General features: G+C 38.3%; 1 protein-coding gene across 2 annotated transcripts in view; it reads right to left on the bottom strand.

The window, feature by feature from the left end:
* LOC140331600 (LIM zinc-binding domain-containing Nebulette) overlaps nucleotides 1-27390 on the bottom strand; it is a 133604-nt gene that overhangs the window by 77935 nt on the left and 28279 nt on the right. For both annotated transcript variants that reach the window (XM_072412752.1, XM_072412753.1), the window contains exon 2: nucleotides 7787-7871. In XM_072412752.1, coding sequence (XP_072268853.1) covers nucleotides 7787-7871 — 85 coding nt within the window. The remainder of the gene's footprint in view (nucleotides 1-7786; nucleotides 7872-27390) is intronic.

Genomic DNA, 27390 nt, shown 5'->3' with positions numbered 1-27390 from the left:
GCAAAGGAACTGGTTATTATGGAGGTTGATTTGCATTCACAGCTCCCTAAAAATAAATAAAAAATATAAGGCAGCACAACAAAAACACATGAGCACCATGGTGTGAATGGGACATAATGGACCAACAATGCAAAACTGCTACTGTTGCTCTATTTTGGCTCAAACCAGAACATCAAAATTAGAAAATGTTCCAAGGCCTCTATAGATAAATGGAGCTACGGGGCTTCTTGTGCAGTTTACTATACCAACCAATCATAGGTAAGCTAAAGATGATTTCCAACAACAAGAACCATGGCATGAGCACATGGCATGAGTTGGCTGCAGTGGGGGTGCATTGCCAGCTTCTGTGTTTGAGCATTGGGGTGCTTTTCTAAATAGGCATAGTGCTTTGTGGGGTACATATGGTGCAATACATTGTGGTAAATGGTGTATTTTACCATGTGTGAAAGCAACACACGTTAACACACATTGTTATGCGCTTTGCATTGCAGTGCTACGCATTAAAGTGAAACTGAAAAATGGGTGATCAGGAAGGCGATGTCGCTTCTGCAGTAACTGCTCTTATCTGCTTGATCATCCCCCAGCAGTCAGATTTTGCTAAGCTGTTCATGAGCAACCCAGCTTTGAATTGTCAGGATACCCATAAATCCCTGCTTCCCTTGTACTTGCTGGGAATGATTTAGCTTCAATATCTGTACGGGAGTTACTTCATCCCGGCCTGGCCAATCTAGATGGCCAAATATCATCTGCAGGAAGAGATGAAGATGGCGGGACAGGTGAATATTGGGGTTTAGTTTATTTTTAAGGTATAAAGTCAGCCTACAGCTGGGTACACATGCTCAAATATTGACTCTCAAAATGATCTTTGCTGATTGATTTTGGTGAAAGTTTCAGGAGGGACTCCTTTACAGGCAGGGATGTAGTCATAAAAAATAAAGAAGGGGCACGGGACCTGCCTGCCCCACTATACCCCTGGCTGTGTGTCACTCAAAGGGGAAGAAACTTTCCCCAGCGTGACATCATGATACCAGAACCACCCACTCTCCTATGGCAGGTCTGAGCCTGCGACCTGCAATAGGAGAGTGGGCAGGTTGTGTTCAGGGACACAATCCCCCCCCCCCAACCCCCACCGTCCTGAGCCTGCAATTCCATATAAGAAACATAGTCCCTGGCCGCGGCTCTAGCTTCTCCTGACCTGGGCCAGAGACGCGGACCACCTAAAAATTCTTTGCAAAATAAGAGTGGGCACGCTTGCTCATTCCTGAAAAAGTGAGAGCATGGCGTTCCTACCCACTTCACTACACCCCTGTTTACATACATACTGCTTGGCCACTGCTCAACAGCATGGGCAATTGAGCTTTAAAGAGAACATGTCATGCCTTAGTTGCCTGAATAGTTCATGCTGATCATAGATCCGAAATAAGCATGCGGTAACAACACACACATTTAGGTTGCACTTATCCTTTAAAAATATTTGCAAACCATTTTCTGGGTTTCTACATCAAGAGGCCTTAAATGTGTTCAGATCTTTTTCTTCTTCTACTGTCCTATTTAACGAATGTCAGCTTCAGTTTTCATGTTTTTATTAAACAAATTCATAAATCCCAAGCTAACAGCATAGTAAATACCTCTGTTTTCACAAGTAGCAGACTGCATCTGGAATGAAGTGTTACTAGGCTGGTTGTGTCGCCTTGAATATGAAGCAGAATCTTTGCAGGAGGTAAAATTCATCCTCGGATAAGCTGTGCTTTGATGAGAAGCTGAATTCCGAGCTGTGGATGCATGCTGAATTTATAATACGACAAAATATATAATGTAAGCAGCTACTGCTACATTGTCATGGATATGAGTCGCCATTATTATTGTGTGTGATCGTTTCCTCTTAAAACTAGATTTCTCTTCAAGAAAATCTGCATTGAAGAAATGTGGCGGCTGGTATTGCTAATTCTTCTTCTGAGAATGCTAGTTCCCTGGTTGTTACGCTGCTCCACTGGCTTCAGTCACAACATACATATTTAGATCACAAGTTCTGACCTCCCTTGACTTTTCTGCCTGGATGCTTTAAGGAGAGAGATTCAAAGTACTGAACATAGAAGTAAAGCTGGTATGTTCAAAAAAATGTTAGCAATGGCATCTTTCATGTTTCTCTAAGTACAGGTTTTCATTAAAAATTTACAGGAGGCAACATTTCCCAAGCAGATTGTATACTATGCAACTAAAGGGACCTGGACATGTGCTCATCTACTAAGAGCTTCTTGTAAGCTTTAAAGCCAGGGCAAAGCTGTTTCTTTAGATATCCATACGGGGTTAAAAACTACCAATGACCACCAATGTAAGCATTCTTCCTAAAAAAAACATGAATCTAAGGAGCAGGGCATGACTAGGGCACAGCAGAGGAAGCCATGAATTGCACCTTCCCAAATCTAACCCAACGTTTCCATTAAAACAATAGACAACACCATTTGTTGGATTAAATTGGACATAGCAGCTCATTTTATTACCCATTGTATATAATAACATACTTTTTATATACATCAACATATGTACAACATCAAACAAAAATTTCAGTGACAGCCTTCTGTTCCACCAGCCATTGTTTTTCTTTTTAGGTCCATGAAACAATTCCTCCCATCCTAACCCTTTTTACTAAATACCTCCGCTCTCTAACCAGGCCCCCAGCCGCTATCATACCGCCTCGGGGACAATAAGCGGATAAGCCCTTTTAACACCTAGCCCCCATAACAACTAAGTGTCATGCAGGACCACCACTAACGAAAAAGAGCCCATACCCCGATAGGCCCTACCCCCTTGTTCCCTTTCTTCCCGAACCTTAACCCATTCATGGACCTAGTAAAAAACCGCCCGGCTGCTATGACAAATACCCAAGCCTTACCTCTAAAACAGGTTGGGAGGGTGGGAGTTGCTTGTTCCCAGAATAATTGCCTGCCCCCTACCCTTGTGCACTTCGCTTAAATATCTCCAGGCCAACTTTCTACCTACTAAACACACATGTAAGGGGGATTCTCCTTAACAAACACCAAAATACAGGCAAACGTCCTGTGGACCACCAGTGCAATGGGGCTTTTTAAAAGCCACCAATGTAAGGAGGATTCTAATATCCATCAACTTAAGGAACATTCTCCATACTGAACACAAATGTATGGGGAATTTTTCCTAAAAAAATCATTGTAAAGAGCAGGGCATTCTCTTTACTGTATACAGATCTTTAATGGGGTTAAGCACCAATGTAAGGAGCATTCTTGTTATTGGCAATCAGTGTAATGGGGCCTTCTTTTCTAATAGCCAAAAATGCATTTATCCAAATAACCATCAATATATGGAGTATTTTCCCTACTGAACACTAAAATAAATGGCATTCTGCCTAATGACTGTCATTGCATTGAGTCCCCCAATGAACACTATAGTAAGTGGGTATTCTACTGATTGACCTTTTTGCATTGGGGCCTTTTTGTTTTCCAATACCCAATAATGCAGGGATCTGCGTTCTTTATAAAAAAAAACACCAATGAAAGGTGCATTGTACCAGATGAACACACAAAGGGCATTCCCCCAAATGACCACCAATGTAAGGAGCATTTTTCCTAAAAACCATCAACCTAAGGAGCATTTACCTTACTGAACACCTACCAAATACACACATATAAAGGGGTTTTCCTAGAAAACACCAATGTAAGGGGCATTATTGTTATTGACCACTAGTGCAAAGGGGACTTTTTTCTAATAACCGGCAAAGTAAGGAGCATTCCCCCTACTAAAACCCAATATATGGGATAATTTTCCTTACTGAATGCACAATGCAAGTTGCTTTCGCACAAATGAACACAAATGTAAGCAGACATCTTCCCTACATTGGTGCTTATGTAAAAATGTATTGGTACATCCCCAATATCACCCTCCTACTGACCACCAATTCAATAGGCATTCTGGGCACCAGTGTGATGAGACAGTAATAGGTAAAGTACCAACATTGAAAAGTAATACTTTCTGTATTTTATTTATTTTAATATTATTCATTTAATTATTATAACTAAACTAAATAGCATTAAACTTATATTATTACAAAAAAAATGCCTATAATTTGACTTCTGTGGAAACCAGTAAGCCAATCACCTGAGCAGAAGAATGAGAGCTATGATAAATTCTGTATACAAATCTGCCATAATAACAAGTAAAAAATGGACAGTATTAAAAAATAAATTTGGCTACAGACTTGAAAGGGAAATTTTGTTAACATTTAAATACTAAACAACTTGTATAGCAATTATCTGGCAATCTTTTAAGGAAAGTGGAGTTTCCCTTTAAGCACTTATAGTTGAAGAACACATTTCCTTCTAACTGTATATCAACGCCCAAGATAAATTACTTTGGGGTGGAGTGCAGTCTTTGTGAAGCATTAAGCAGTGATGTACAGGATATCTTAAATTCTTACATTCATAATAAAATATGCTGTCACCAGGAGGGAAGGGAGGTGTTTCCTTTTCTATTTATAAAGTTAGTGGGTGAGTCTGGATGACTTCAGAACTTGGATAGTTATAGGCAAGCTAAACCATTACACAGTGCAAGAGGTAAATCATAAAGTGAAATTACCCCTAGTGACCAATCAAAAATTGCTATACTGAAGCCAAACAAATAAAAAATAGGTTCAGATTGGTTACAGTAAGTCCTGTACATTGTGGGAAGGTTAAATCAGCTTTCTGCTTCTTCTGGAGGGCTTAACTACTGAGATACCATTGCTAATATACAGGCTGTGTACACTGAATCAAGGATCCTGCACTCCTCCTTGGATTTGTTTAAATTGTTTTATATGGAATGGTTCTCTCTTAGACTACAATTCCCAGGTATTCTCACCCTGGTTGCCCATCCCTAGCTCCCCAACCCCCCCCCCCTGTAATATTACTGTTTTTATAATATGTGTTTCTTACTGTGGTCCTTATTGGATGTAGAATTGCTATATTTTCATATTGTTCTTTTATATGACTATACTGTTGGAATTTACCTGTGAATGGTGGTGATGGTGAATCACAAGGCCATTTTCACTTACATGTTCTGTAAGCGAGAAAGGCCTGATTCGCCGCCTTCTATAGAAGGTGTGTGCCTTCCAAAATCATGTCTAATCAACTTATTTTTAACGTAGGTGGACTCAAGATGCAGAAACATCTCAGCAGCAATTTGGATACTTATGTGAATGTGATATTTCAGTTTTTTTCTTCATAGATTTACAAAATTGGCTAAAATTCTGTTTTCACTTTGTCATTATGGGGTACTGAGAGTAGATTATTATATAATGAATATAACATCAGGCTGCAACATAACTAATTTGAAAAAGAGTGAAGGGGGACTGAAAACTGCATAACTTCTCTTTCATGCTATTTGCCTGTGGACAAGGTTGCATCGCTTAACTGAGCCACCGAACATATGAATTTGTAAGCATTTTACCAAGCATAGACTCTTGGCTATTTAAAAAAAATGAGACCCTTTTTTTAGCATTTCATGACAACAAAGCTTTGTGGTTACACACTCAAATAAAACTACATTGTATAATCATTTCTATACATACATATTTATATATGTTTATTCCCTGGAGGCTTTCATAGGAAAGAACCACACTCGAAAATCTTGATTCTCAGGTTTTCGTAATTGGGCGGGGTTAATCAAAGGTGAATAAGGCCTGCCTAACCACAGGGCAATTAGAGACAAAACTCATGTATACCAGGGGTGGAGCCTAAATTGTCCCAGATTTTTTCATTTTTAAACTGTAATGGATGGGAAAATATAGAATAATGAAGGCAAAGTTGTTGCAACGTGAAATTTTTTAACTGGCACAGAGCGTATACACGGCACAGATCTATATAAACGGTAATCTATTCATCAACACCATTCTGAAAGAATTTAGTATTTTAATGGTTATAACAATTGGACTTGTGGGAATGATGATAAAAAAAAAAAAAATAGTAAAAAATGCAATGATATTATTTAAAATGTCTTAATTTATTGCTGTTTTTCAATCAGGTACAACTGTATCAGTATTTCTAAACCTTTTTAACATGGATGAACCACTTGAAATACCTTTCAGATCTTAAAGGAACTCCTGCTATAATGAGTATATCCACAGCTTACGGTAAATTAGTGTGGTGGTCAGTAGGAAGAATTATTTTTGGTTCAAAGAACCCCAAGCAACCTCTGGGTGAACCTTAGGATTCCATGGAACCCTGGTTAAGAAACACTGATCTATACATTAGAAAGAAAAATTATGTTTTCCTAATACACCTGAATTCCTGAATAATAAAGGGGGTCTCCAGATCTTAAAAACAATTAGAGTTTTATTGGAATGCTGTTACCAAACAAAACTTCTGCCTGAAGCACCAACTTTTGTTTCATTCCAAACGTTGCCTTGCCAAGAGTCGCTCAGGTTACAAAAATTAGCTACAGAAATAAATTAGTCTTGTGTGATAGGAAAATAATACTTGATTTTAGGTGTACTCCATTTGCATGCGTCATAACTTTGCATTTGGCATTAGATATGCTTCTGAGACTATTTACAGCTCAATGATAATGTGCTTTTGACTTGCATTTGACTCCCTTCTAGCTTCTTCATTTGAAAGTTCCACCCAACCCATATATGTTTCCAGAAATCCAACCTTGACACTAAAAGGCTTCCAATTTTTTCATTTGTTCAATAAAACAAATAAAACCTTTGGAAAAACAGAACTCCTAATGTTTAGTATTGTGGGAAGTTTTAAACTCTGTAAGGTTTTTACTGCTGCCAATTGACTATTGGGGAACTTAACTTTTTATTCAGGTAACCACAAAGGAAGTGAGGCGGGACCCATTTCCCATGTGCATTTCATTGGAAATACATCATGTTCATTGCAGCCTAGAAGCCCCAAAATGTGGGTACACTCAGGCCTTGACTTAGCTCCTAGACATATTCAAAAATGCTGCATCAATAATTTTGTGTTGGCCAAATAAATCATTTCAAGATGCATACGCTAAAAAACTATTGTCAAGTAGGTAGGTATACAATATGGCCAACAACTAATTGAAACCTGACCCAGTATATGAGTTTGTTGTATGTCCCAAACCAAACCATTGGCATTAATATGGTATTGGCCCCCCATTATGGCCTCCACTCTTCTTGGAAGGCTATTCATTGTGTTTTCCTTTTTTGAGGTTGTGGAAATATTGTTCCCATTCTGCATTTGTAAAGTCAGGTACTAACATTAGTTGGATGCAATCAGCTTAACAATTCATACTAAAGCAAACCCATAGGTTTGGGGTCAGAACTCTTATTATTTAAACCATGTCTTTATAGTCCTGAGCTTTACCCAAACTATAGCCACAAGACTTCCACAATTTTCACAATTGTATGCTGTAACATTATCAGCAAACTTCACTGGGTACACCTGAACTGAATTATTTAGAGGACTGTCCACATTTCTTTATTCATATAGGTAATTGAGAAGGTCAGATGCCCACAAGCACTATATAGTTCCCTTTAAAAAAAAACCCTGATGCTGAAGCTAAACCTGAAACAAAAGGGTAGAAGATGGTAACATGAGCTTTTAAGAAAGCTTTGACTTTAGGATTCAACCTAGAAGAAGCTGCAGTTCCATGTACCTTGCAGCACAGGACTCAGAATACCTTTCTATAAGGTAACATATGGCAAATACACCTAACCCAATAATGATCAGATATGCAATGTAACCGTACCATATGGCAGGGCTCTGCTAATCATTCACTGCTTGGTAACACAAGTTAGAATTACCTGGCTCTGCAGTTCACTCTGTTGTTTCAATCGTAGGTTTTCTGGGGTGTCTGCCACTGTAGTAAAAGACTGTTTTGGATAGTGTCTGTAATAAAAAACATATATATAAAAATTACTATAAATCAGATGCAATTTGCAATGTCTTATATGAGTTTGCTCTGTACAGATAATCACGTGGCCATGTACTGCAAAATGATCCATTGCTCCCATGCTGTCCCTTCATATGACTCTCATCTGTATTAATTTTTATTGTTTCTGCTTATCTCCCATGCAGTTAACACTTTTTGGAATTTTGTCAATATTTTTTTTATCTTAAAAGGAATTCTGTTAGGATGTAAACATTTGTTTTTACTGGCTAAAAGGTTCTGTCACACTGTGTTTTCATTTTCCTTCACAATAAGTCTATGGGACATATTTCTCTCAGTACAGACTTCCCTTAAGGGTTGGGCAAGTGTGATTTGTAGAAAAATGTTCCCCTTTGTGTACAGAATATGAGAGCCACTTAAACCAACCTAACCTGGTTTTAAGAAGTACGTACTAATGATGAACTTTTCCCATTGATTCCTTTATATCTGTTAGATATACATTTTTTTCTATATCTGTTGAATAAAGCAAGTCCTACCAAAAATACAGAGAACTCCTAATTTCCTGTAGTCAGTTGACAATCCTGCATTTGAGTCTTAACAAGTTATCTAGATCTAAGGAATATTAAGTTGCGCCATACTAGGATCCATGCAGACCTATGCACTATGTGTACTAGTTTAACAAATGTTATGTCATGCATTGATGGTATTACATTGGGGCAGCCCATTAAAAATGCACGGGCTGTTTGCCCATTGTGACATGGCAAAAGGAGTTATCTTTGAGGGAAGGTATATTTCTCCATGTTTCCTCTCCTATGGGAGAGATTAACCAGCAACATGTCTGGTGGAATTCCAGACCTGGGTTTGCATGTCACATAATCTGATCCAAGCCAGAGTTTGGTTTTGTCTGGCCATTAATTAATGCACAGCTGGGAGCAGCAGGTAAAAAGGGAAGGAGAGGAAGGAAGCTCTCTCTTACCTGGAAGCTGCCAGTGAGAGACATTTTTGTACCACCTGTAAGTAAAGGTTGCTGGAAGGTTTGTGTTGAGTTGGCCGGGTTAGCCACCAACTGGTAGAGAAGACTCTGCTTGCTGTATAGTTACTGCTTGACTGGTTTGGATTTATTTTGGTTTGTCTTGTTTTATCTTATGCAACCTTTTAACAAAACTGTCAGTGTGAAACCTATCCACTGTCTCCAGTGTGCTTCATCCATCTCTCCCCTTTGGCCTGAGAGTACCTCTTACCCCAGAACAGATGCTCCCACAGGGGTGGTATACCACGCCATGTTTGCATGGGTTTTCTCCGGTTTCCCCCAAAATAAATGCATCTATATTACCTGGCTCCCCAGAAATCTGCCCTTGGTATGAGCAGTAAATAAGCAGCACAGCCAAAGTACAGCTTCCAACTGCTGTGTATAATATATTAATATAATAATGATAAAGAATAATAAATAAAAATGTAAAAATGCATTGGCTGCCAACACAGCCTAACTAGTGTTTGCATTGGGGTGTCATTCAGTATCACATGTTATATGTAGTGCGCTAGAAATAAAGGGCCTTATTGCACAACATAACAGACATGCAAACACTACATATATCTAAGTAGGCTATTTATCTGCATAACGGTTATAGATCAGAACATTAGACAACATCTAAGCAATTGGATCAATATGACGGTCAGGTACAATAAGTCATTTGCAAGATTGTGGTTTCTATATACCACCAGAATCATAGACAGATATATACAGATATACATACATCAAGAATTAAAAGAATCAAGAATCATACTCCAAGACAAGGTATACTGTTTATAGAAAACAAACGTATTTACAAATAAGAATCAAGGAAAAGATGGAGCATCACTTTAAACAGTACATGGATATGCACCATACTTATATGAACCTGCAATCTGTACAGAGAGCGAGTAGAAGCATAAGGCACAGGACATTTTTGGCCATATGTTTCATAGCAGCTGGGAGAAACGCCAAGCAATGTGGTGCAGCAGGATTTATTTGTTTTCTATCCTGTAAATTTTGTGACATAGAACACAGATGGTCAGATATTACATGTAATGAGAAGTGACAGCGCCGCAGTGTCATTTCCCAGAATTTTCACATCATGCAGTGCTGCACAGTAGCTGCGAGCTAATATCAGAGGAACGTCACACTGAGCCGGTAAGGGAATGAGAGATAATAGCACAAAGTCATATTCAGCGCAAGGAGCTATGATACTTTCTAAAATACAGTATTTCAAAAATATTTAAAAAAAAACAAAACACCAGATTTCATTTCAGTGTTAGGTCAGTGAAAAGGTATTTCCTATTGGTTGCCAGTGTTATTCTACAAATGATCAATAATTTTTTATGATTACTATGGAAGGTACCTATAAGTGATTGCAGTAATAGGTTCTGCGTTTAGGGGTCACCTATATAAAATACTAAACATTTGTCATAGGGTTGTCAACTGTAGAATGGGTGTCTGTGCACATTGTAGCTTATATGGACAATTCCATTTAGGTCTTTTGGATATTGATCAGATCAGCTAAGAGTCACCCAGCCTTCCGTAAAGATCGGATTGTATACATACAGCATTGCACATGTACACTGCTATGGCCATTGCCATGCATTAGTGCCCATAGACTTCAAATGGAGTATTCTAGCTCAGGAACAGTCCCATAAAAGTCTACAGCCATGTAATATACAAGTAGGACCACTGCAGAGCACAGGTACCAACCCTGCAGATTGCAGGTAAGTCTGTATCTGTGGAGGTAAAAAAATACTCCCCCTGCCGCTTTCTCCGCTCCTCCAATGATCTACTAATGACTTCCTCACTCATAACCTCATCACACGCACGGATACAAGACTTCTCTAGAGCTGCCCCACCTCCCTGGAATGGTCTTTCTCATCCTATCCGACTTGCTCCTACTTTCTGCTCATTTAAAAGAGCGCTCAAAACCCATTTTTTCAAACATGCCTAACCGGCTTCTTCAGTCAATTGAAACCATCCCTCCTTCCCCCCACTACTATCTCCCATCCAATTGTGTTTGAAATTCCCCCACCTACTAGATTGTAAGCTCTTCGGGGCAGGGTCCTCTCCTCCTGTATCACTGTCTGTATTAGTCTGTAATTTGCAATCCCTATTTAATGTACAGCGCTGTGTAATATGTTGGCGCTATAAAAATCCTGTTTATTAATAATAATAATAATAATAATAGACATATAATACTAGATCTTGGTGTGCTGGCTATCCTGTGGTTTTGAGTATATACAAGATGTCACCGTTTGTCATGCACCCAAATTTGTCATTTTTGGCCAAATGTGTGGCATAGAATATTGCTTATTTTTATTAAATGTACAGTTACAGCTTTTGTTATACCTGTTGGATAAATGAAAAATTATAGAAGAAGACATTTAGAGCTACCCAGTGATTTCTGCACACTTATCTTATTGGGCCTGATTTAATAAAGCTCTCCCAGACTGGAGAAGATAGACCATTAAAGATGAACCTGGGTGATCCAGCAAACATGGAATGGATTTCTTAAAAATCATCTGCTAATAGTTTGCAACTGTTTTCAATCCTGGACCAGATCTGTTACAGTTTGCTGGGTGACCCAGTTTTACCGTTGATCGTCTATCTTCTCCAGTCTTGGAGAGCTTTAATCAATCAGGTCCAATAAGTTTTAGCAGCCTTCTGGTTCTTATCCTGGGCTACAGAATGATTAGCCTTAACATTATTCAGATTTGACAGTGGGAGGGATTGAGCAATTTAGGAAAAGACTCTGGGACGGCTGACACCAATCCCTTGCAAGGGAAGGGAATGTGGTGATAGATTACATTGCAAAGAATATCCAATTACATACAAGAAATTTTAAAGAAAAACATTTTTGTTGCACCTGATTGGATAAGTGAAGCCAAGCTAAGCAACAGGATAACTCACTTTCCTATGTCAACTGACTATATTCCTTTAGTAAATCAACCCCACCGATCAGAGATGCCTAATATACAAAACTACGCCTTTAATTGAGCCACACATGGGTGAAACAAACAAGCCCAAACCAAAATAAAATACCAATGTGCAATGACTAATAGACACTTGGAGAAAACTATTTTTTAAACTCCCTCTCTTCTGACCTACAGCATTCACTCCTCTTCCGGAAAGGAAGAGACAACATGTAAATTTATATCCCAAGAATAGCTGGGGAATCTAAACAGCATTTGTAAGTAAAGTAAAGAATGCACATGTGTGCTAATGTTAATGACTCCTCTTTCCTATACATTTGTTTCCTTGGTGAGTGTTTGTACATCAACCTAAAAATGAACGTCAGCTGCATTTCTACAAAATTATAGTCCTACCTTGGTGTAAATCCCATAAGATTCATTATAACCTATGCAAATTAGAAAACCCTGTTCTGTGACCTTCTAGAGTTTAGTTTTGCTTCTTACTGAAGCCTAAAATTATAGCCAAGACCTGGGCTGTCAAACAAAATGGCAAAAGTGGCATAAAAGTGTAAAATCTAATACAGATTTACTTTAAAGGAACTTGCACAAAATGTATACATCTGGCACCCAGAAAATACAATTCTAAACATTTATAGTGTAGCATCCAGTATAATTTAAGGTCTGGCCATTTGGACGATATAAGCTTTTAAAAGTATAGCAGATCCTGCATCATGTGGAAGTAATAGCAGATACTGCCAGCAGGAGGCTCTGTAGTTTAAATCAGTAATTACAACTTCTGATGCAGTTGAAAAATTTGAATATGCTGAAGTATGGAATTAAAGGGAGACAATCAGAGAGATTATCTAAACTTCCATTGCTGAACTGGTTCCAAAAATACAGCTAACCTGCTTGCTGTTCTGATCCATTGCCTTTAATATCTTCTGAATCCTAGAATGTGAATGCAGCTCATGTGTTCAGCTAAAGTTCACACAATTTGTTATCTGCATACTGGTTTCAAGTAGGCGAATGTAACTACTGAAACCAAAGGATCAGCATTTGCAATTAGCATTTAGAATAAATTCAGCAAAGGGAGCTTACATAATCTCTCAGTACAGATCCACTTTAATATTGCAGAATATTCTTGAAGACAAATGACAGCTTTTGGGCAAAGTTGTGCATTCAAAATCATTTGCTGACAAATTCTAGCAGTTTGGCCATGTCAAGACTTCTGTCCCACAGCCAATAACAGTTTCAACTTTTCTTCTATAGCTGTTACAAATTTAGGGGCCCCTTGCAGCAATTTTCTCCTTTAAGGAGATTTTCTCTAAAGAGGACCATACTTGCTAAACTGACTTTAAACAGGTATAGAAAAAAGGAAATCTGACAACATGCTTGTTACAGGTCTGTAATACAAACATAATTAAAGTGTATGCATAGCAAAAACCTCATGTCTAGTTTTAATTTGTGGAACAGTTGGGAGCCTTATTAGGTCTTTATTGGTGTCTGTGTGCCCAGAAGGGACATTAAGGGCCCATACACATCTATCCACTGCAGAAACATGCTCAATAATTTGTTCCTAATAGAGCCCCAACGCACCTTATCCAGAACACTGCACTGCCAGCTATGGTGTGTTGGGTTATTGTGTACTGAGTGCAGGTCTGATTTTTGGGCTATTGCACTGCATTAGGTAGCCCAAGCAAGTGAATGTGCTGTCCCAAAGCACTACACAAAGTTACATGGTTATTTTGAAAAAAAAACATAAATCCATCAAGTTCAACCACTAGGGAAATAAACATATCCCAGATAAAAACCCTATGGACATAGTTGATCTAGAGGAAGGCAAAAAAACCTGGTTCAATTTGCTGCAACATGGGGAAAATCCTTTCCTGATTCCATGAAGCAATCGGATGTTCCCTGGATCAACAGTCTCTGTTATCTTTTTACTTTAAAACTTTAATACCCAGTTATATTCTGTGCTTCTAGAAAAGCATCCATCTTTTTCTTAAACAATATATAGTACTTGCTGAATCTTCTTCCTGAGTAGTTACTACATGACCCCAACACGTTGCAACAGGCATGTTTCTGCAGATGTCATTCTATATTAGCCTTGGTGGTCACTGTTACCAAGACAAGACGTGATAAGTAATTTAACATTTTAGAGTTGTCACCAAAACAAGTAGTAAAATTAAGTCTTCTGCTGAGAGCAACTGCCCTTTAATAAAAACTAAATTTTATTAACATACAAAGAACAAGGTTTATCATAATAGTTCTACGTCCATATTATACAATAAAGGGCATACCTATACTTCATATCTAGGAGAGCACTTCTTACTGTTTACATAATGTCAGCCCTTCATATCAGGTTTGTCCCTCACCTGACCCCTTTTCAAGGACATCATTCAGGTGGTTAGGAAAGCCCTTGGCACCAGTGACATAAAAATTCCACACATAAAGCAAAATGGTCTCACATTGTTGGAATGGGAAATATTTTCATCTTAAAACTCAGCAGATATTGTATGCATTGTAGCAAAAGTAAGTACAAAGGTCGGCATTACCCTACTTATTACAAAGTTTTAATTATATATTTAAAAAGGTCTATATATTTTAAAAATCTATATTTTAATGATACCAAATGTCACAAATACTCACCTTTACTCCAGTTCTCTCTCTAGTGCCAACATTATCTCCCCAACTTACCCCAGGTATAGAGTCTTTAAAGGAGAACTAAATGTGTAACCAACAGTATTATTATTATTATTATTATTATTATTATTAATATTAATAAACAGTATTTATATAGCACCATCATATTACACAGCGCTGTACATTAAATAGGGGTTGCAAATGACAGACAGTGATACAGGAGGAGGAGAGGACCCTGCCCCGAAAGAGTTTAAAATCTAAGAGGTGGGGGAAGTAGCACACAATAGGAGTGGAGCATTTAGAATGGTGGGTAAGTAGTTATACAGAAGAGGATGGGTAGGCAAGATTAAAAGATGGGTTTTGAGTGCTCTTTTAAATGAGTATGAGAATAGGAGGAGAAAGACCATTCCAGAGTCGGGGCGGGCCTACTGAAGTTTTGGAGCCGTGCATGTGACGAGGTTATGAGAGAGGAAGTCATTAGTAAGTCTTTGGAGTTTTATTGGCACAGATGGTTTCTTTTTATTATTATAGTGGATGCATATTCTTATCCACCGCACATCACACCACACCGGCCTTTGGAGAATGCTCAGTTTCAGGTGGAAGGGTCTATCCTAGGGTTATTGTCGGAATTTATATATTTATTTGGTTAATCTTGACTTGTTTAATATGTGTATGACTATATTTGTACTTTACATCACATTTCCCTGTTTTTTTGTTGTTTTTGTTTTTTGTAAATTACTTTGAAAGGTTAAAAAAACAGAATGAAACAAAGCAGAAATAAATGTAAAAATTGCAACACAGCAGGTCATTTATCACTGAAGGGACGGGCATTGTCTCTTTTGCAATATAAAAAACATACCTGCCTTATCACAGTTTCAATATATTCTCTTATCCTTGTTCCTTTGTGGGCACTGCTATCGTCTGGCATTCCTCATTTTTGTCCATCTTGATTGGCTGGGATATTACCGCATGTAATTCCCACACATACAGATATCCCGATGCATGCGCTGTTTAGTGTATTTAGAAAAGAAGATTGAGAACAGGCAGGTAAGTATGTTTTATTGCAGAAGGGGCATCCCCTGTCCCTTTCTGCAAAAAAGATTGGCCTGCTTGCAAAATTTCAAACTGTAGTTCCACTTTAACCATCTTGAATAGCCAGTAGAGGATGAAGCATGCATGCATTCACACAGGAGTTACATTATCCTGCACTGTTATTGTATAAGGGTCGCAATGTGTTTGGACAGAATGCTGCTCTGTATGTGGCTATATATATATATATATATATATATATATATATATATATATATAGGATTGTTGGAAAGTTAATTCAGCTCACTGCAACCTACAAAGACAATGCATTTGGTCTTGCAAGAAGCTCAAAGACTTCTGGAAAGGAATTAGAAAAAATTGTCAAGATATGTCTGTGAGGCCAAAACCTAATGACCCTGGGTTTTTCCTATTTCATCTCAATGACTGGCCACAGAAAGTATATAATAAATTGGTGGTTAAACATCTATTAAATGCAGCCAAGGTCTGTATCCCGAGTCTGTGGAAACAAGTGTCGGCCCCTTCTGTAGGGATGTGGCTCCAAAGAGTTAACAAAATTAGATTAATGGAGGATTTGACTGCAAGCACCCACAAACCGGAGGAGAAATTTTTAGAAACATGGGCACCTTGGATTATGTTTCAAGAATCTTGTTTATTAGGATCTGTTGGGCAACTAGAGGGTAATGGTTGATTCTGTGATTTAAATAGTTGCGGGCTAATGGAAAGTGCATATGAACGGGTATGTTTTCCTAAAAGTCTGGAGAGGTTAATGGAGCTACTCATTCTGAATTTACCTTTTGTGGTATTTTCTAAGAATTAAACCGGAGGTTCAGAGATGGGTCCCACCCTGTATGTTTTGGTCCTTCCATTTATGTAAAAAATTTTGGTGTATATTTGTCATCCACTAAGTTTATTGTTTAATGTGCCTGGATTCGGAGATGTTTCTCCCTTCCCAATTGTTATTTTTGTTTTTTTTTATATTATTTTGTCTTTCCTATTTTTTATTCTGTAAAATTTGAAAGTTTCAATAAAAATATTATGTTTAAAAAAAAGACTGCATTTCTTAAGGTATTTGAGAAAGTTCTTAGCTCACAAATGAAAACTTAGGCAAACACTGGAAAACTGCAACATATTCCATTTTTGTTCTTGGATGTAGCTATCCTTTAAGACCCTGTACATCAGTGTTGTCCAGAAATGTATAGGAACAATGACTTCAATCTTATGTACAACAGAGAAGATTTAAAGGTATTTAGCTTTTGGCTCCCACGGCTCTCTCACACCTCCATATGTGGGTCACAATCACAAGAGATGCCATGGTAACTGGGTCATTAACGAGTGGCATCACTTAGAAATGTAAACATTTTCTGGGGTGAGGTGTGAGCACCAGAAAACAATAGAAAATACAAATCACAGCACGAGCCAAAATAATTTATCACAGTACAGAGGTAGGAGGTGATACAGAGGTAGGAGGTGACAGAGAACATGAAAAGAAAGCAGCAATCTCAAAATTGTATTGTAAATGTATTTTTACTTTATATCTGCAAACCGTAATTTGTGCACATACTAGAGACATCCTGATCATCCCCTGTGATGTGTTTCTCAGATGTTTAATGTTTTTTTTTTTATTTTATTATTATTATTTACAGTATTTGAATAGCACCGACATATTACGCAGCACTTCACAAAGTCCATAGTCATGTCACTAGATGTCCCTCAATGGGACTCACAATCTGATGTCCCTGTCATAGTCATATGTCATTACCACAGCTTGTGGTCAATTTGTGGGGAAAACTAAATAACCTAACGGCATGTTTTTGGAGTGTGAAAGGAAACCCGGCAAGCACGGGATAGATCTTCCCTTCATCACTCCATTTTTAGGGGTAAGGGAGTGGTTGTGGTTAATGGCCAGATCACTGCTCACATAATGCCCTGTAAGCCTTGGCAATTCATTCAGAGATCCCAGCTTACATAATAACATAATCCCTTGGTTGCAAACTGGGTTCAAAAGAAAAAGGCAAAACAACAATGCCATGGTTCTACTGGAGGAGGACTGGCAGCACTGGATCCAGGAGAAGAGAGGGGAATGCACAAGAGAATCAAGAGGGTAAGAAAATCACACAACATTTAGGAGAGATCTTTAGGAAAAAAAAGTAGGTTGTATTTTTTAAAATGAAAAATGTCACATAAGTCTGGTCTGCCATGCATACAGGCCGGTATCCTCAAATATTAAAAGTGATTGCTACCATGCTGGGATACAGTATGGCTATATGATCTTCTGCATCTGGCATGATTGGTAAGGCATTCTTAATCCACAACTTACAAACATTGCAATTGTCAGAATAACCATTTAAATGTAGAAAGTAATAAATCCCCTATAGTACTGATTGGCGATTCAATAAGTTTACAGGCACCAAAGTCCAAAGATATGGAGCCAATTCAACCCTTAAGCCGCATACACACGTGCAATTCTTGTCATTGGAAAGGATCTTTCACGATCCTTTCCAACGATAAGAACCACAAGATGCATGAACGAGTGTTGTACATACAGCACAGTTCTGCTCTATGGAGAGGGAAGGGGGAGAGCGACGGAGCGGCACCCTGCTGCGCGCTCTCCCCCTTCCCTTGCATTAGGATCGCTCGTCGTTCATCGTTCGTGGATCGGCCAGGACTGATCCACGGACGATGAACGACGCGGGCTGTACACACGCCAGATTCTCGCCCGATATCCGGCCGATGCCGATTATTGGGTGAGAAAAATCTGAGGTGTGTACGTACCGGTAGCTTTAGCCATAAAAATTACACTAACAAATTAAATGGCCAAGAATTAAGAATTGGTTCCCCCTCCACACCCCCATACCTTACAGGTATGTTTAGACAGATTCAATAGTACTGGATTGCACTATTGGAAGGAACATGTAGTCCTCTATGTGCAGAACAACTTTCCAACTGTACAGGTCACCACACAAGAAAAAAAAGTAATGGTTTCATGTGTAATGAACATTAAAACTCATTGATGATACTCTATTTACCCAGTTTTATTTAGCAGAGTGGAGCCTAGAGTGGAGCTCCAGCACAAACTTTTTCTTAACTTCTAATAAATGAGCAAAGATTTTCCACCACTGTCAGGTTTGTACTGCTGCCTCTGTCCCTAAAGTGAAAGATGCAACAGAAAGGAAAGTTTCCCCTCTTCATTTTCTCTTCTCTTTCTTTTTCAGTGACAACATTGGTATAAAGTTGGTGGAAAACCTCCCTTGTGAGCCGTCAGACAGTAATACAACCAAAAAGCATTTGTAATCTTTCCTTGCCTGTTCAAAACTAAAAGTGTATCACAAGTTAAGGCTGCTTGTTGCCCATTAAAGCTGAACTCCAATGAAAATATAAAAAGGCACACAAAATAATGCATTTCTGTGACCAGGAATATAATATTAAATTTATGTTTTTGAATGCAAGTAGTGTAAGTACCTGAATTGGACTTGGGTCAGCCTTTTGCAGATCACTATACAAACTATAACACTGAGTTTAGGGAGAGGGAAGCAGCACAAGAAGCAACCTGCATCTCCAAAATATACAGATAGGAGAAGAGAACAGAATGACAGAAACCTCATCAGTGTACTGCTTAACCATTAAATGTTCAGTCTCTGGGTAGAAAGGAGACCTAGAAGTAAAATAAAACTTCTACAGAGAAAATCAAACTCCTTCCCCTGTCTAACAGGACTGTTGTGGGGGCAGAACTGTGTCAATCTTATGATGTGATGGACAGAAATATGAATCCTGTGGCTGGTATATAGCTCTCATAAATGCATTTAGCTGTTTGCCTTGAGGTCACCTTCATATTCAGCAGAGAGCAATGTTAGATGTCAGCTCTGTCCTTCAAGGGAAATACAGACAGGAAGTCCAATTTGTCCAGGAAAAACATATTAACCCACAATTATACCCATATCTCAAATGCATTCATTTCCGATAAGATCCTGAATTTCTTTCCATTCATTTATCAGTAACATTAGCACTCAATGTATATAAGGCAGCTCTTATATTAGGTTCAGCAGAACTAGAAAATCCTTGGAATGTCATCCACCCCTTTCAGGAGTAGTTTGCTTTTCAATAAACCTGGTTACAAAAAAAAATTGTATTCTCATTCGTTAGAAACAGGTCACTGAGCCTAAACAAAAACAGTGTAACTATTATAATTTGTATCTTCCTTTAAAATGCCACCAGTCATGGATGACCTTGTAATCTTTGTTTGCTCATTCATGCTCATAACGAGTGATGTGCTGATCGGGTGAAAAAAAGTAACACAGTTGACCATTGTAGGGACAAAAGAAAAGTTAGCTGCAAAAGATGAAATAAATGACTAGTCTGTTAAAGTTTGTTACTTGACCAGTGCACTTATCCCTATTTAATGTACAGCGCTGCGTAATATGTTGGCGCTATATAAATCCTGTTTAATAATAATAATAAAATGCAAGCTTGCTGTACAACCCATTACAAAACCATGGGCATTAATATGAAGTCTTCTAGGGAGGCTTCACACAAAATTTTGAAGTGTGTTTATGGGAATGTGTGCCCATTCTGCCAAGGTAAGGAGTCAGTTACTGTTGTATGATGAGAAGACCTGATTACCAATTGCTGTCCCAATCAACCTAAAGGTCATCAGTAGTGTTGAGGTCAAGGCTCTGTGCAGGCCATTCACATTCCAATAAAACAAACTATAATTTCCTGGAGTTGTCTTTTAAGTTGGCCTAAGCTCACAAAACAATAAACCACCAAAGTTAGAATTAATTGACAAAAGGCAGTGCTCCTGGTGGCTTTTGCTTTAGCTTTACACCGTACAGTACATGTGCCATGTAGTGTAGAGCAGTGGTAGCCAACCTTTTCAGACATACGGGCCACTAAACCTACGTCGCTGGACCTCGCATGTGTGGGGAGCCTTGTTTTACTCAAAGGAGAAGAAACTACCCCCATAGTGACATCATGATGCCAGAACCCGCCCAATCTGCCATCGCAGGTCTAAGCCTGCAACCGGGAAATGGGTGGGTTGTGTACAGAGACACAACCCACCCACCGCCCTGAGCCTGGAATTTGTACGGGGGACATGGTCCACCAAAATGTTTTCATGGACCATTGGTTGGTGACCGCTGGTGTGGAGCACTGCTGCACACAAAGTCAGCAGCCAAAGACAGCATAATTCCTGTGCCATTTGATGCACCTTCCTCCAATGCAGCAATTACAGGTCTTGGACTTGTCATAATTCTCCTTACATTTCCACTAACAACTCATTATCACTAGTTTATTACAGTGTGCCAATGCATGTTATGTTGCAAGTTTTAATTGACATGCTTTAATTGAGTCATTCATTTACAATTAAACAGATTTCCATAACACCAAAATGTACCGAAAATATATAATTTTAATTTTATGTACTGCAGTAACACCATAACAGTGCACGTTGTGTTGCATTCATGACAACATGTTAATGCACGTATTGTCATGTGTTGTGGTAATGTGTATACTACTGCATCTACAAAGAGTAGATTGGCCCCTAGTCTTATCCTAAATTCAGCCATAAAATTTTAAACTCTCACTTGCCATACTTGGAAATTATACAGAAAAATAGTTCACTGCCTTGGTTCTTTTGAAATTTGCTGGGCGTGATTGTAATGTTTAAACAACCTAAGAATAGAAGTTCAGAACTTCAACTGTGAATAAAGTGTTTTTTGTTCAAAATAATGGATAATAATGGTGTCATTTTAATCATATCACATATATTCTAAGGCAGTCAAAAGCATCTAAGGCAAGGCTATACACAGATCAACTTTTAATTTAATCAATTTTCAATTCACTCAATTTGTTTCATATAAATGTTGACCATTGATCAATCGATCATACTATCACACACCACAACAGATGCATGTTCAATTCTATAATCATTTTTTAATTTGATTATTTGTAACCAATCAAAATGCAAATTAAGCATTATATTTTAATTTGATCTTTCAATTATAGAAAAACTTATGTATGCATGCTCCAAAATTCAAATAAAGAGAAATTAAAGCGAAATTTATCGAGAGGTCCCCTAAAGAACTGTATGGATGATGTATGGAATTTTTTCGACTTTTAGTCCTAAACTTACTTTTGGTCAAAAATAAAGAAGTGATTTATAGATTATTCAATGAAATGGTCAAAAGAACTACTCGATCGAATGGTTAATTGATCTGTAGATGGCTAGCCGTAGTCTTACTTCTAATCTCTTCTCTGTTCACAAATTCCTGCCTGGATAATATTTTATTGTTACTCAAACTTTATATCTTACAATTCTTTCAACACCTAAAATTGAACGCCATGTAAACAGTAATATCCCTGCAATTCTAGCCCAGCAAGAACAACCAGCAATTATAATATTTTCTTAATTCTCAGGCGTGCCCTGTTAATTCCCACACTAATGCAGAAGAAGTTCAAACCAAACCCATTAAGAAAAACAAATCCTAGTTAGTCATAGCACATACATAGGGGTTTTATTGTGGAGAACCATTTCTACTCGATGTTTGTGTATCTGTCATAGCCAGAGCTGCATGTGTGCAGATGACTCCTATGGGAATGCGGTACACTTGGGTAGTAATTATGATTTTCGGTGTGCAAGGGATTGGACTCCCAGTGTATAATGCATCTGGCAAAAGCATTTAGTAGAAATTCAGCAATACAAATGGTTTTCCAAGATCTAATTATATTTCTCTGGAGTTCACTTAACAACCATAACGTCTGGTTAATAACGGCTTTCTTACTACAACACTTTGAAGCATTTCATCAACATAGAGTTTTAATGTAGTCACTATTCCGCACTGCATGCCTAAAGAAAGCCTGTCAACAAGAAAAAAGTGCTTGGATGACAGATGACAGATAAAAGTAAAATGTTTTTTACATTCGCATTGCACTATAAAAAAAAAATTCCCTGGGTTTCATGAGTCATCGCAAATGGCATGCTGTGAAGCACATGGAAGGAACTTTAAAATGTTTTTGTGTGATCAAATGTAGGGTTTTATAGTGCAATGATCACATGTAGGGATTTATAGTGCACTGTCTATAAAAATGATGGAGGCTTTAAAACACAGGTAAGGAAGTTCCACTGAAAATGTATTAAAAATGAACAGGAACTGTGTTTACAGGCACGTGCAAATGGCTATTACTGTTAAAATTATCATTATTATTATTATTATTATTATTTAATATGCTGCAGATATGAACTACTTGGGAATAAAAGAATGAATACAAGAGAGGGCTCTTGACTGATGTCTGGTTTGGCCATTAGTCTCTACACTAGAGGATTTGGTCTGGTGTGCATCTGCAGAAGCAACATCTAGCAAGATGAAACCTTGGGAACAGGTGCTGATACTGGTGCTTGGTACTGGTAATGGGACCACAATTGGAGACTGAAAGAAGCTTTGTAAAGTGAGCATACCCAAGAAGGGTTCCCAAAAGAAACCCTTTGTAAGACAACATGAAGATGAACCAAGCCTTTTTTATAAATATTGTGAAGTTTTCTTTGCTTATTCTATCTCTGTGCTATTTTCGCAGTTCGGGAGTCTAAATTTTGCACATCAGTCACTACTAATATATCATTTTTCATATACTTATAGTTTTTTTTTTTTTAATCTAAATATGCTATTACCTCTTATTGGTAGACTGAGCAGCCTTATCTATGGAGATCCCATAGAATAGTATGAGACACTGGGCAATGTCTTGTTATTTAGGTCTTCAGGAGCCTTTGTATATCAATGCTGGATTTTCTTGCAGACCATACAAGGCATTGTTGCCTCTCAGTTGCAGAGGAACAACCCCCAAGTTGGGATAATTCTTTTACTTGGATGTCAACAACAAACTAATACACACTTGCAATAGTCGTTGCAAAAGGATCTTTCACAATCCTTTCCAATGACTAAGCACTCCTTGATGCATGAACAATGCTGTACATACAGCACCATTCTGCTCCATGCAGAGGGGAGGGGGATAGCGACGGAGCGGCATCCCGCTGTGCGATCTTTCCCTTCACGTGCATTACAATCGTTCGTCGTTCATCGTCCTTAGATCCCCCAGGACGGTCGTTCGGACGATGAATGACGCGCGCTGTACACACTTCATATTCTTGTCCAATATCGGCCCTGAGCCGATTATGGGGGGAGAACCATTGGAAGTGTGTACGTAGCTTTAGACCTCTACTAGGTATGCTGCTACAATAATTAAATATTTTTCATGAGGGTTTTAAAACAATTTAATACTTCTTACATTACTAACAAGGAAAAAAAAGGAAAAAGTTCATGATCAATTACAATTTTTTTCTGCCCACAACAAAAAGATATTATGACAGCATGTAGGAAGACTTGAAGACATAATTAAAACCATAACAAAAGTGGGCAAAAGGAAAACAAGCATCTCATCTATCTAGGTGTGGACTACCCACCATTACATTACACATTTTCCATTCCTATATTGGAATAAGCTAATTATCAACTCCTACCATTAGCTAATAGGATTATATGTAATCATTTTGGGTGGGGCATCATTTTATCTATTTGCATTGTTTTTTAACGTTTTTTTTAATAAAAAGGGGGAAATCATCATAGTTTGGTTCTTTAGTTCTGTTAATGCATGATGATTAAGAACGATAACTTCACCAATCTTCATTGAGTCATTCCAATGATCAGCAGTGCTTTAAGAAACAACGTCCAAAGTGGAACCTGGTTGAGTTTGCATATTTTAATCCTACTAAACCTTACGAACAATATTACAGATTGTACTTTGATTTTGTAAAGTATAATTATGTTTATTTTTCTCAGTTGTGGTTTTTTTATTGCGAGGATTACAGTTTGTGAAGAAAATGAGTCAAAAGACGAATCATCAGTTACATTATACAACTTCTGACAATTAGAATAAATCTAAAACTTAACCTGGGAAATTTAAATGGGGCATACAATAAAAAATCCAACTGAAGGTGCATTTTATTCCACCCTACGGACAAAATCACTCTTAAAGCTTTGAGTAAATGTGTCATAAAGTCATAAAAACTATGTGTTAAGGCAATCAATAGATACAAAGATACAGTCAGCTAATGTCATTTGCAAATGTCTACTGTTTTCGTAAAAGTTGAGCTTGACCCTTCCACATTCTGGGACTTTCTACTAGGGAATCCACAGGATCACAGGCTGATAGGAAGGCTCAGAAAGGAGGATGACCGAGGCTAAACTCCTAGCCATATAGATAAAGTTAAGAGTTGCATGCAATATAAGTTCCTGGTGGCTTACACTGCACAGCAGATGCACCATGCAATGCAGAACCTAGGCCATATGCATCACTGCTGCAAAAAGACCTAGATGTCAGGGACAAAGTAAGGCTACCTACACACGTTCAATAACTGACATTGGAAAGGATCTTTCATGATCCTTTCCAAAGACAAAGGACTCAAGGAGCACTGTACCTAAAGCGCGATTCTGCTCTATGGAGAGGGGAGGGGGATAAATCATGCAGAGGCAGCCCGCTGCGCTCTCTTCCTTTCACTTGTATTACGAGCGTTCTTCATTCATCGTTTGTCATTCGTGGATCCGCCAGGACTAGCCTAACTTCTGAGCACATGCAGGAATGATATCATCAGTGGCCGTTCAATGGCTGAGGAGGATCAAGGTAGACCTTGAACTCAACTGTGAATTCAGCAGTGAAGATTGTAGCTACTGGGGATTCACTGTTGACGGACTATTGGTCCTGTCATTGTTACAGGACACATACAAAAAGGTAAATGTGTACCATAAAAAAAAGTTGTATATCTCTAAACCACTCACTCATTTCCCTGTTTTTGGCATTCTGCAATTTAAAAAAAACAGTTAATGTGGTACAAATATGAGGGGCATTGTTGGCTATGAATTTTTAAGTATGTGGTCAGCTGCCTTCTCCTTTTCTCCTTTCCCTCCTCATTTCCATAAGCCCTTCTTGAAGCACAAGAAATTATCAAATTTATAGCACTTATCCAACAGATATAACAAAAACGTTTCAATAGCATATTAGGGATCGGCTAGAATGGTCTGATTTGCCGCAAGATCGAATTTTAAAATTTCGCTTGCTCATCCCTATAGCATATTTAACAGACCAAATGGGAACAAATAAAGCATTTAATTTGTTAGGGTTTGCATACGCTTGAAGCACTTGGCAAGCGTTCATACACAATAACATCGAAATAAGGATTCAATCCTAACAGATTCAATTAATCACAAGCTTCTGACTCCAGTTAGTAAGATTTAATTGAATTCTGCTGTTACTGCGTATGAGGTTTTCCTGCCTCCAACTGTCATAACAATGAATTAAAAAAGAACTTATGTGCAACCACTCCTTCTTAACACCATATCAGCCACAGGGTGACACAGACACAGCACAAAAGTCTTTAAAGTGTGCTGCTACTTGCAAAAAGAATCCAACTAGGGCTTTCCTGCAGGAGAAGAGGAAATATTATATTACCATCAAAAAAACTTACAAAGCTCAGTCTTTGATAATATAATATATAGATCCCAATCCCTGGTGACCAGCATTAGGTGCAAAGTCCAGTCCCTGATGGCCAGTATAAATACAGAGTCCACACTCTGGTAGTCAGTATACTTTAGAGCACTGTTTTTTTAAAAAGGGTTCCTCCAGAGGTTGCTAGGGGTTCCTTGAGCAATTTTTGGATAAGGCTGCATACACACGTGCAATAATTGTCATTGGAAAGGATCTTTCACGATCCATTCCAACGACAAACGACTGTACAATGCATGAACAAGTGCTGTACATACAGCACCGTTCTGCTCTATGGAGAGGGTAGGATGGGAACGACGGAGCGGCACCCTGCTGGACTCTCTCCCCCTCCTTCACTTCCATTAAGATCGTTCGTCATCCATCGTCCATGGATCCACCAGGGTGGTCGTTCGGACGATAGACGGGTGCTGTACACACGCCAGATTCTCGTCCAATACCGGCCCTTAGCTGATTATTGGACGAGAACCATTGCAAGTGTGTACGTAGCCTAAGAAGCATTCATCCCAATGGCCACAATGCTAATATAATGTGATTTGTGCATGTCATAATTATAGCAGGGGTTTCTGGAAGACCTGAAAAATATTTTAGGTAAAGAAAAAATGGAGAGAAAGTCTGCTTTCGAGAGTCCAGGCCTTGGTGTTCATTGTAATGCAAAATGCCTTTCCCCCAGTGTAAGTGGGGTTATATTACATTTAAAACACAGCCTTCTAAAGCCAGTATAATATTCTTAGAATAGCCTCTGTGGTTATTATAATGTACAGAAACCATTTACTGGCAGCAAAATCCTTGCAGCAAGTGTTTAGTCCCTGTTCATCACTATAGAAAACCCAGACCCTAATGAACATATGGACATGGGCAAATTATTTAGGTATCTAACGTCTTGGTCTTTGCAGCCAATGTAATGTAAAAAGCCCAATCCTTGTTAGCCATAAAACCCCAGTCCTTAATGGACAATAATATTTAGAGACCAGACTCCTGCAGCCAGTTATATGTCTAGAGACCATTACCTGTTAGATAGTGTACTATAGAAAGTTCAGCCCTTAAGGGACACAGAGATCAGTTTTTTTTTCAGCCTTTGTAATATACTAGAGCCCAGTTGGTATTAGCACAGTTTACAGAGTCAAGAAAAGCAAGAGTATTTTTCTACGGTCCTAATAATAAAAAACCCTATTCCTCAATGGACTATGTATTGGACAGTTACCCATCACCAGCAGCCATTGTAGTTTACAGAGCCCAGTTGTCCAGTGTAATATACAGAGCCCATAGACCAAGTGCTCTATTAAGTCTACTCATTTTCTATTTTGTTGAATTTTTTGTCAATAGATTATATTTTGTAGGAAGCATATA

This window comes from Pyxicephalus adspersus, chromosome 5 (assembly GCF_032062135.1).
Source record: "Pyxicephalus adspersus chromosome 5, UCB_Pads_2.0, whole genome shotgun sequence".
Taxonomy (NCBI): Eukaryota; Metazoa; Chordata; class Amphibia; order Anura; family Pyxicephalidae; genus Pyxicephalus; species Pyxicephalus adspersus.
The sequence above is the reverse complement of the archived record's forward strand: the minus strand, read 5'-3'. Positions and strand labels throughout refer to the sequence as shown.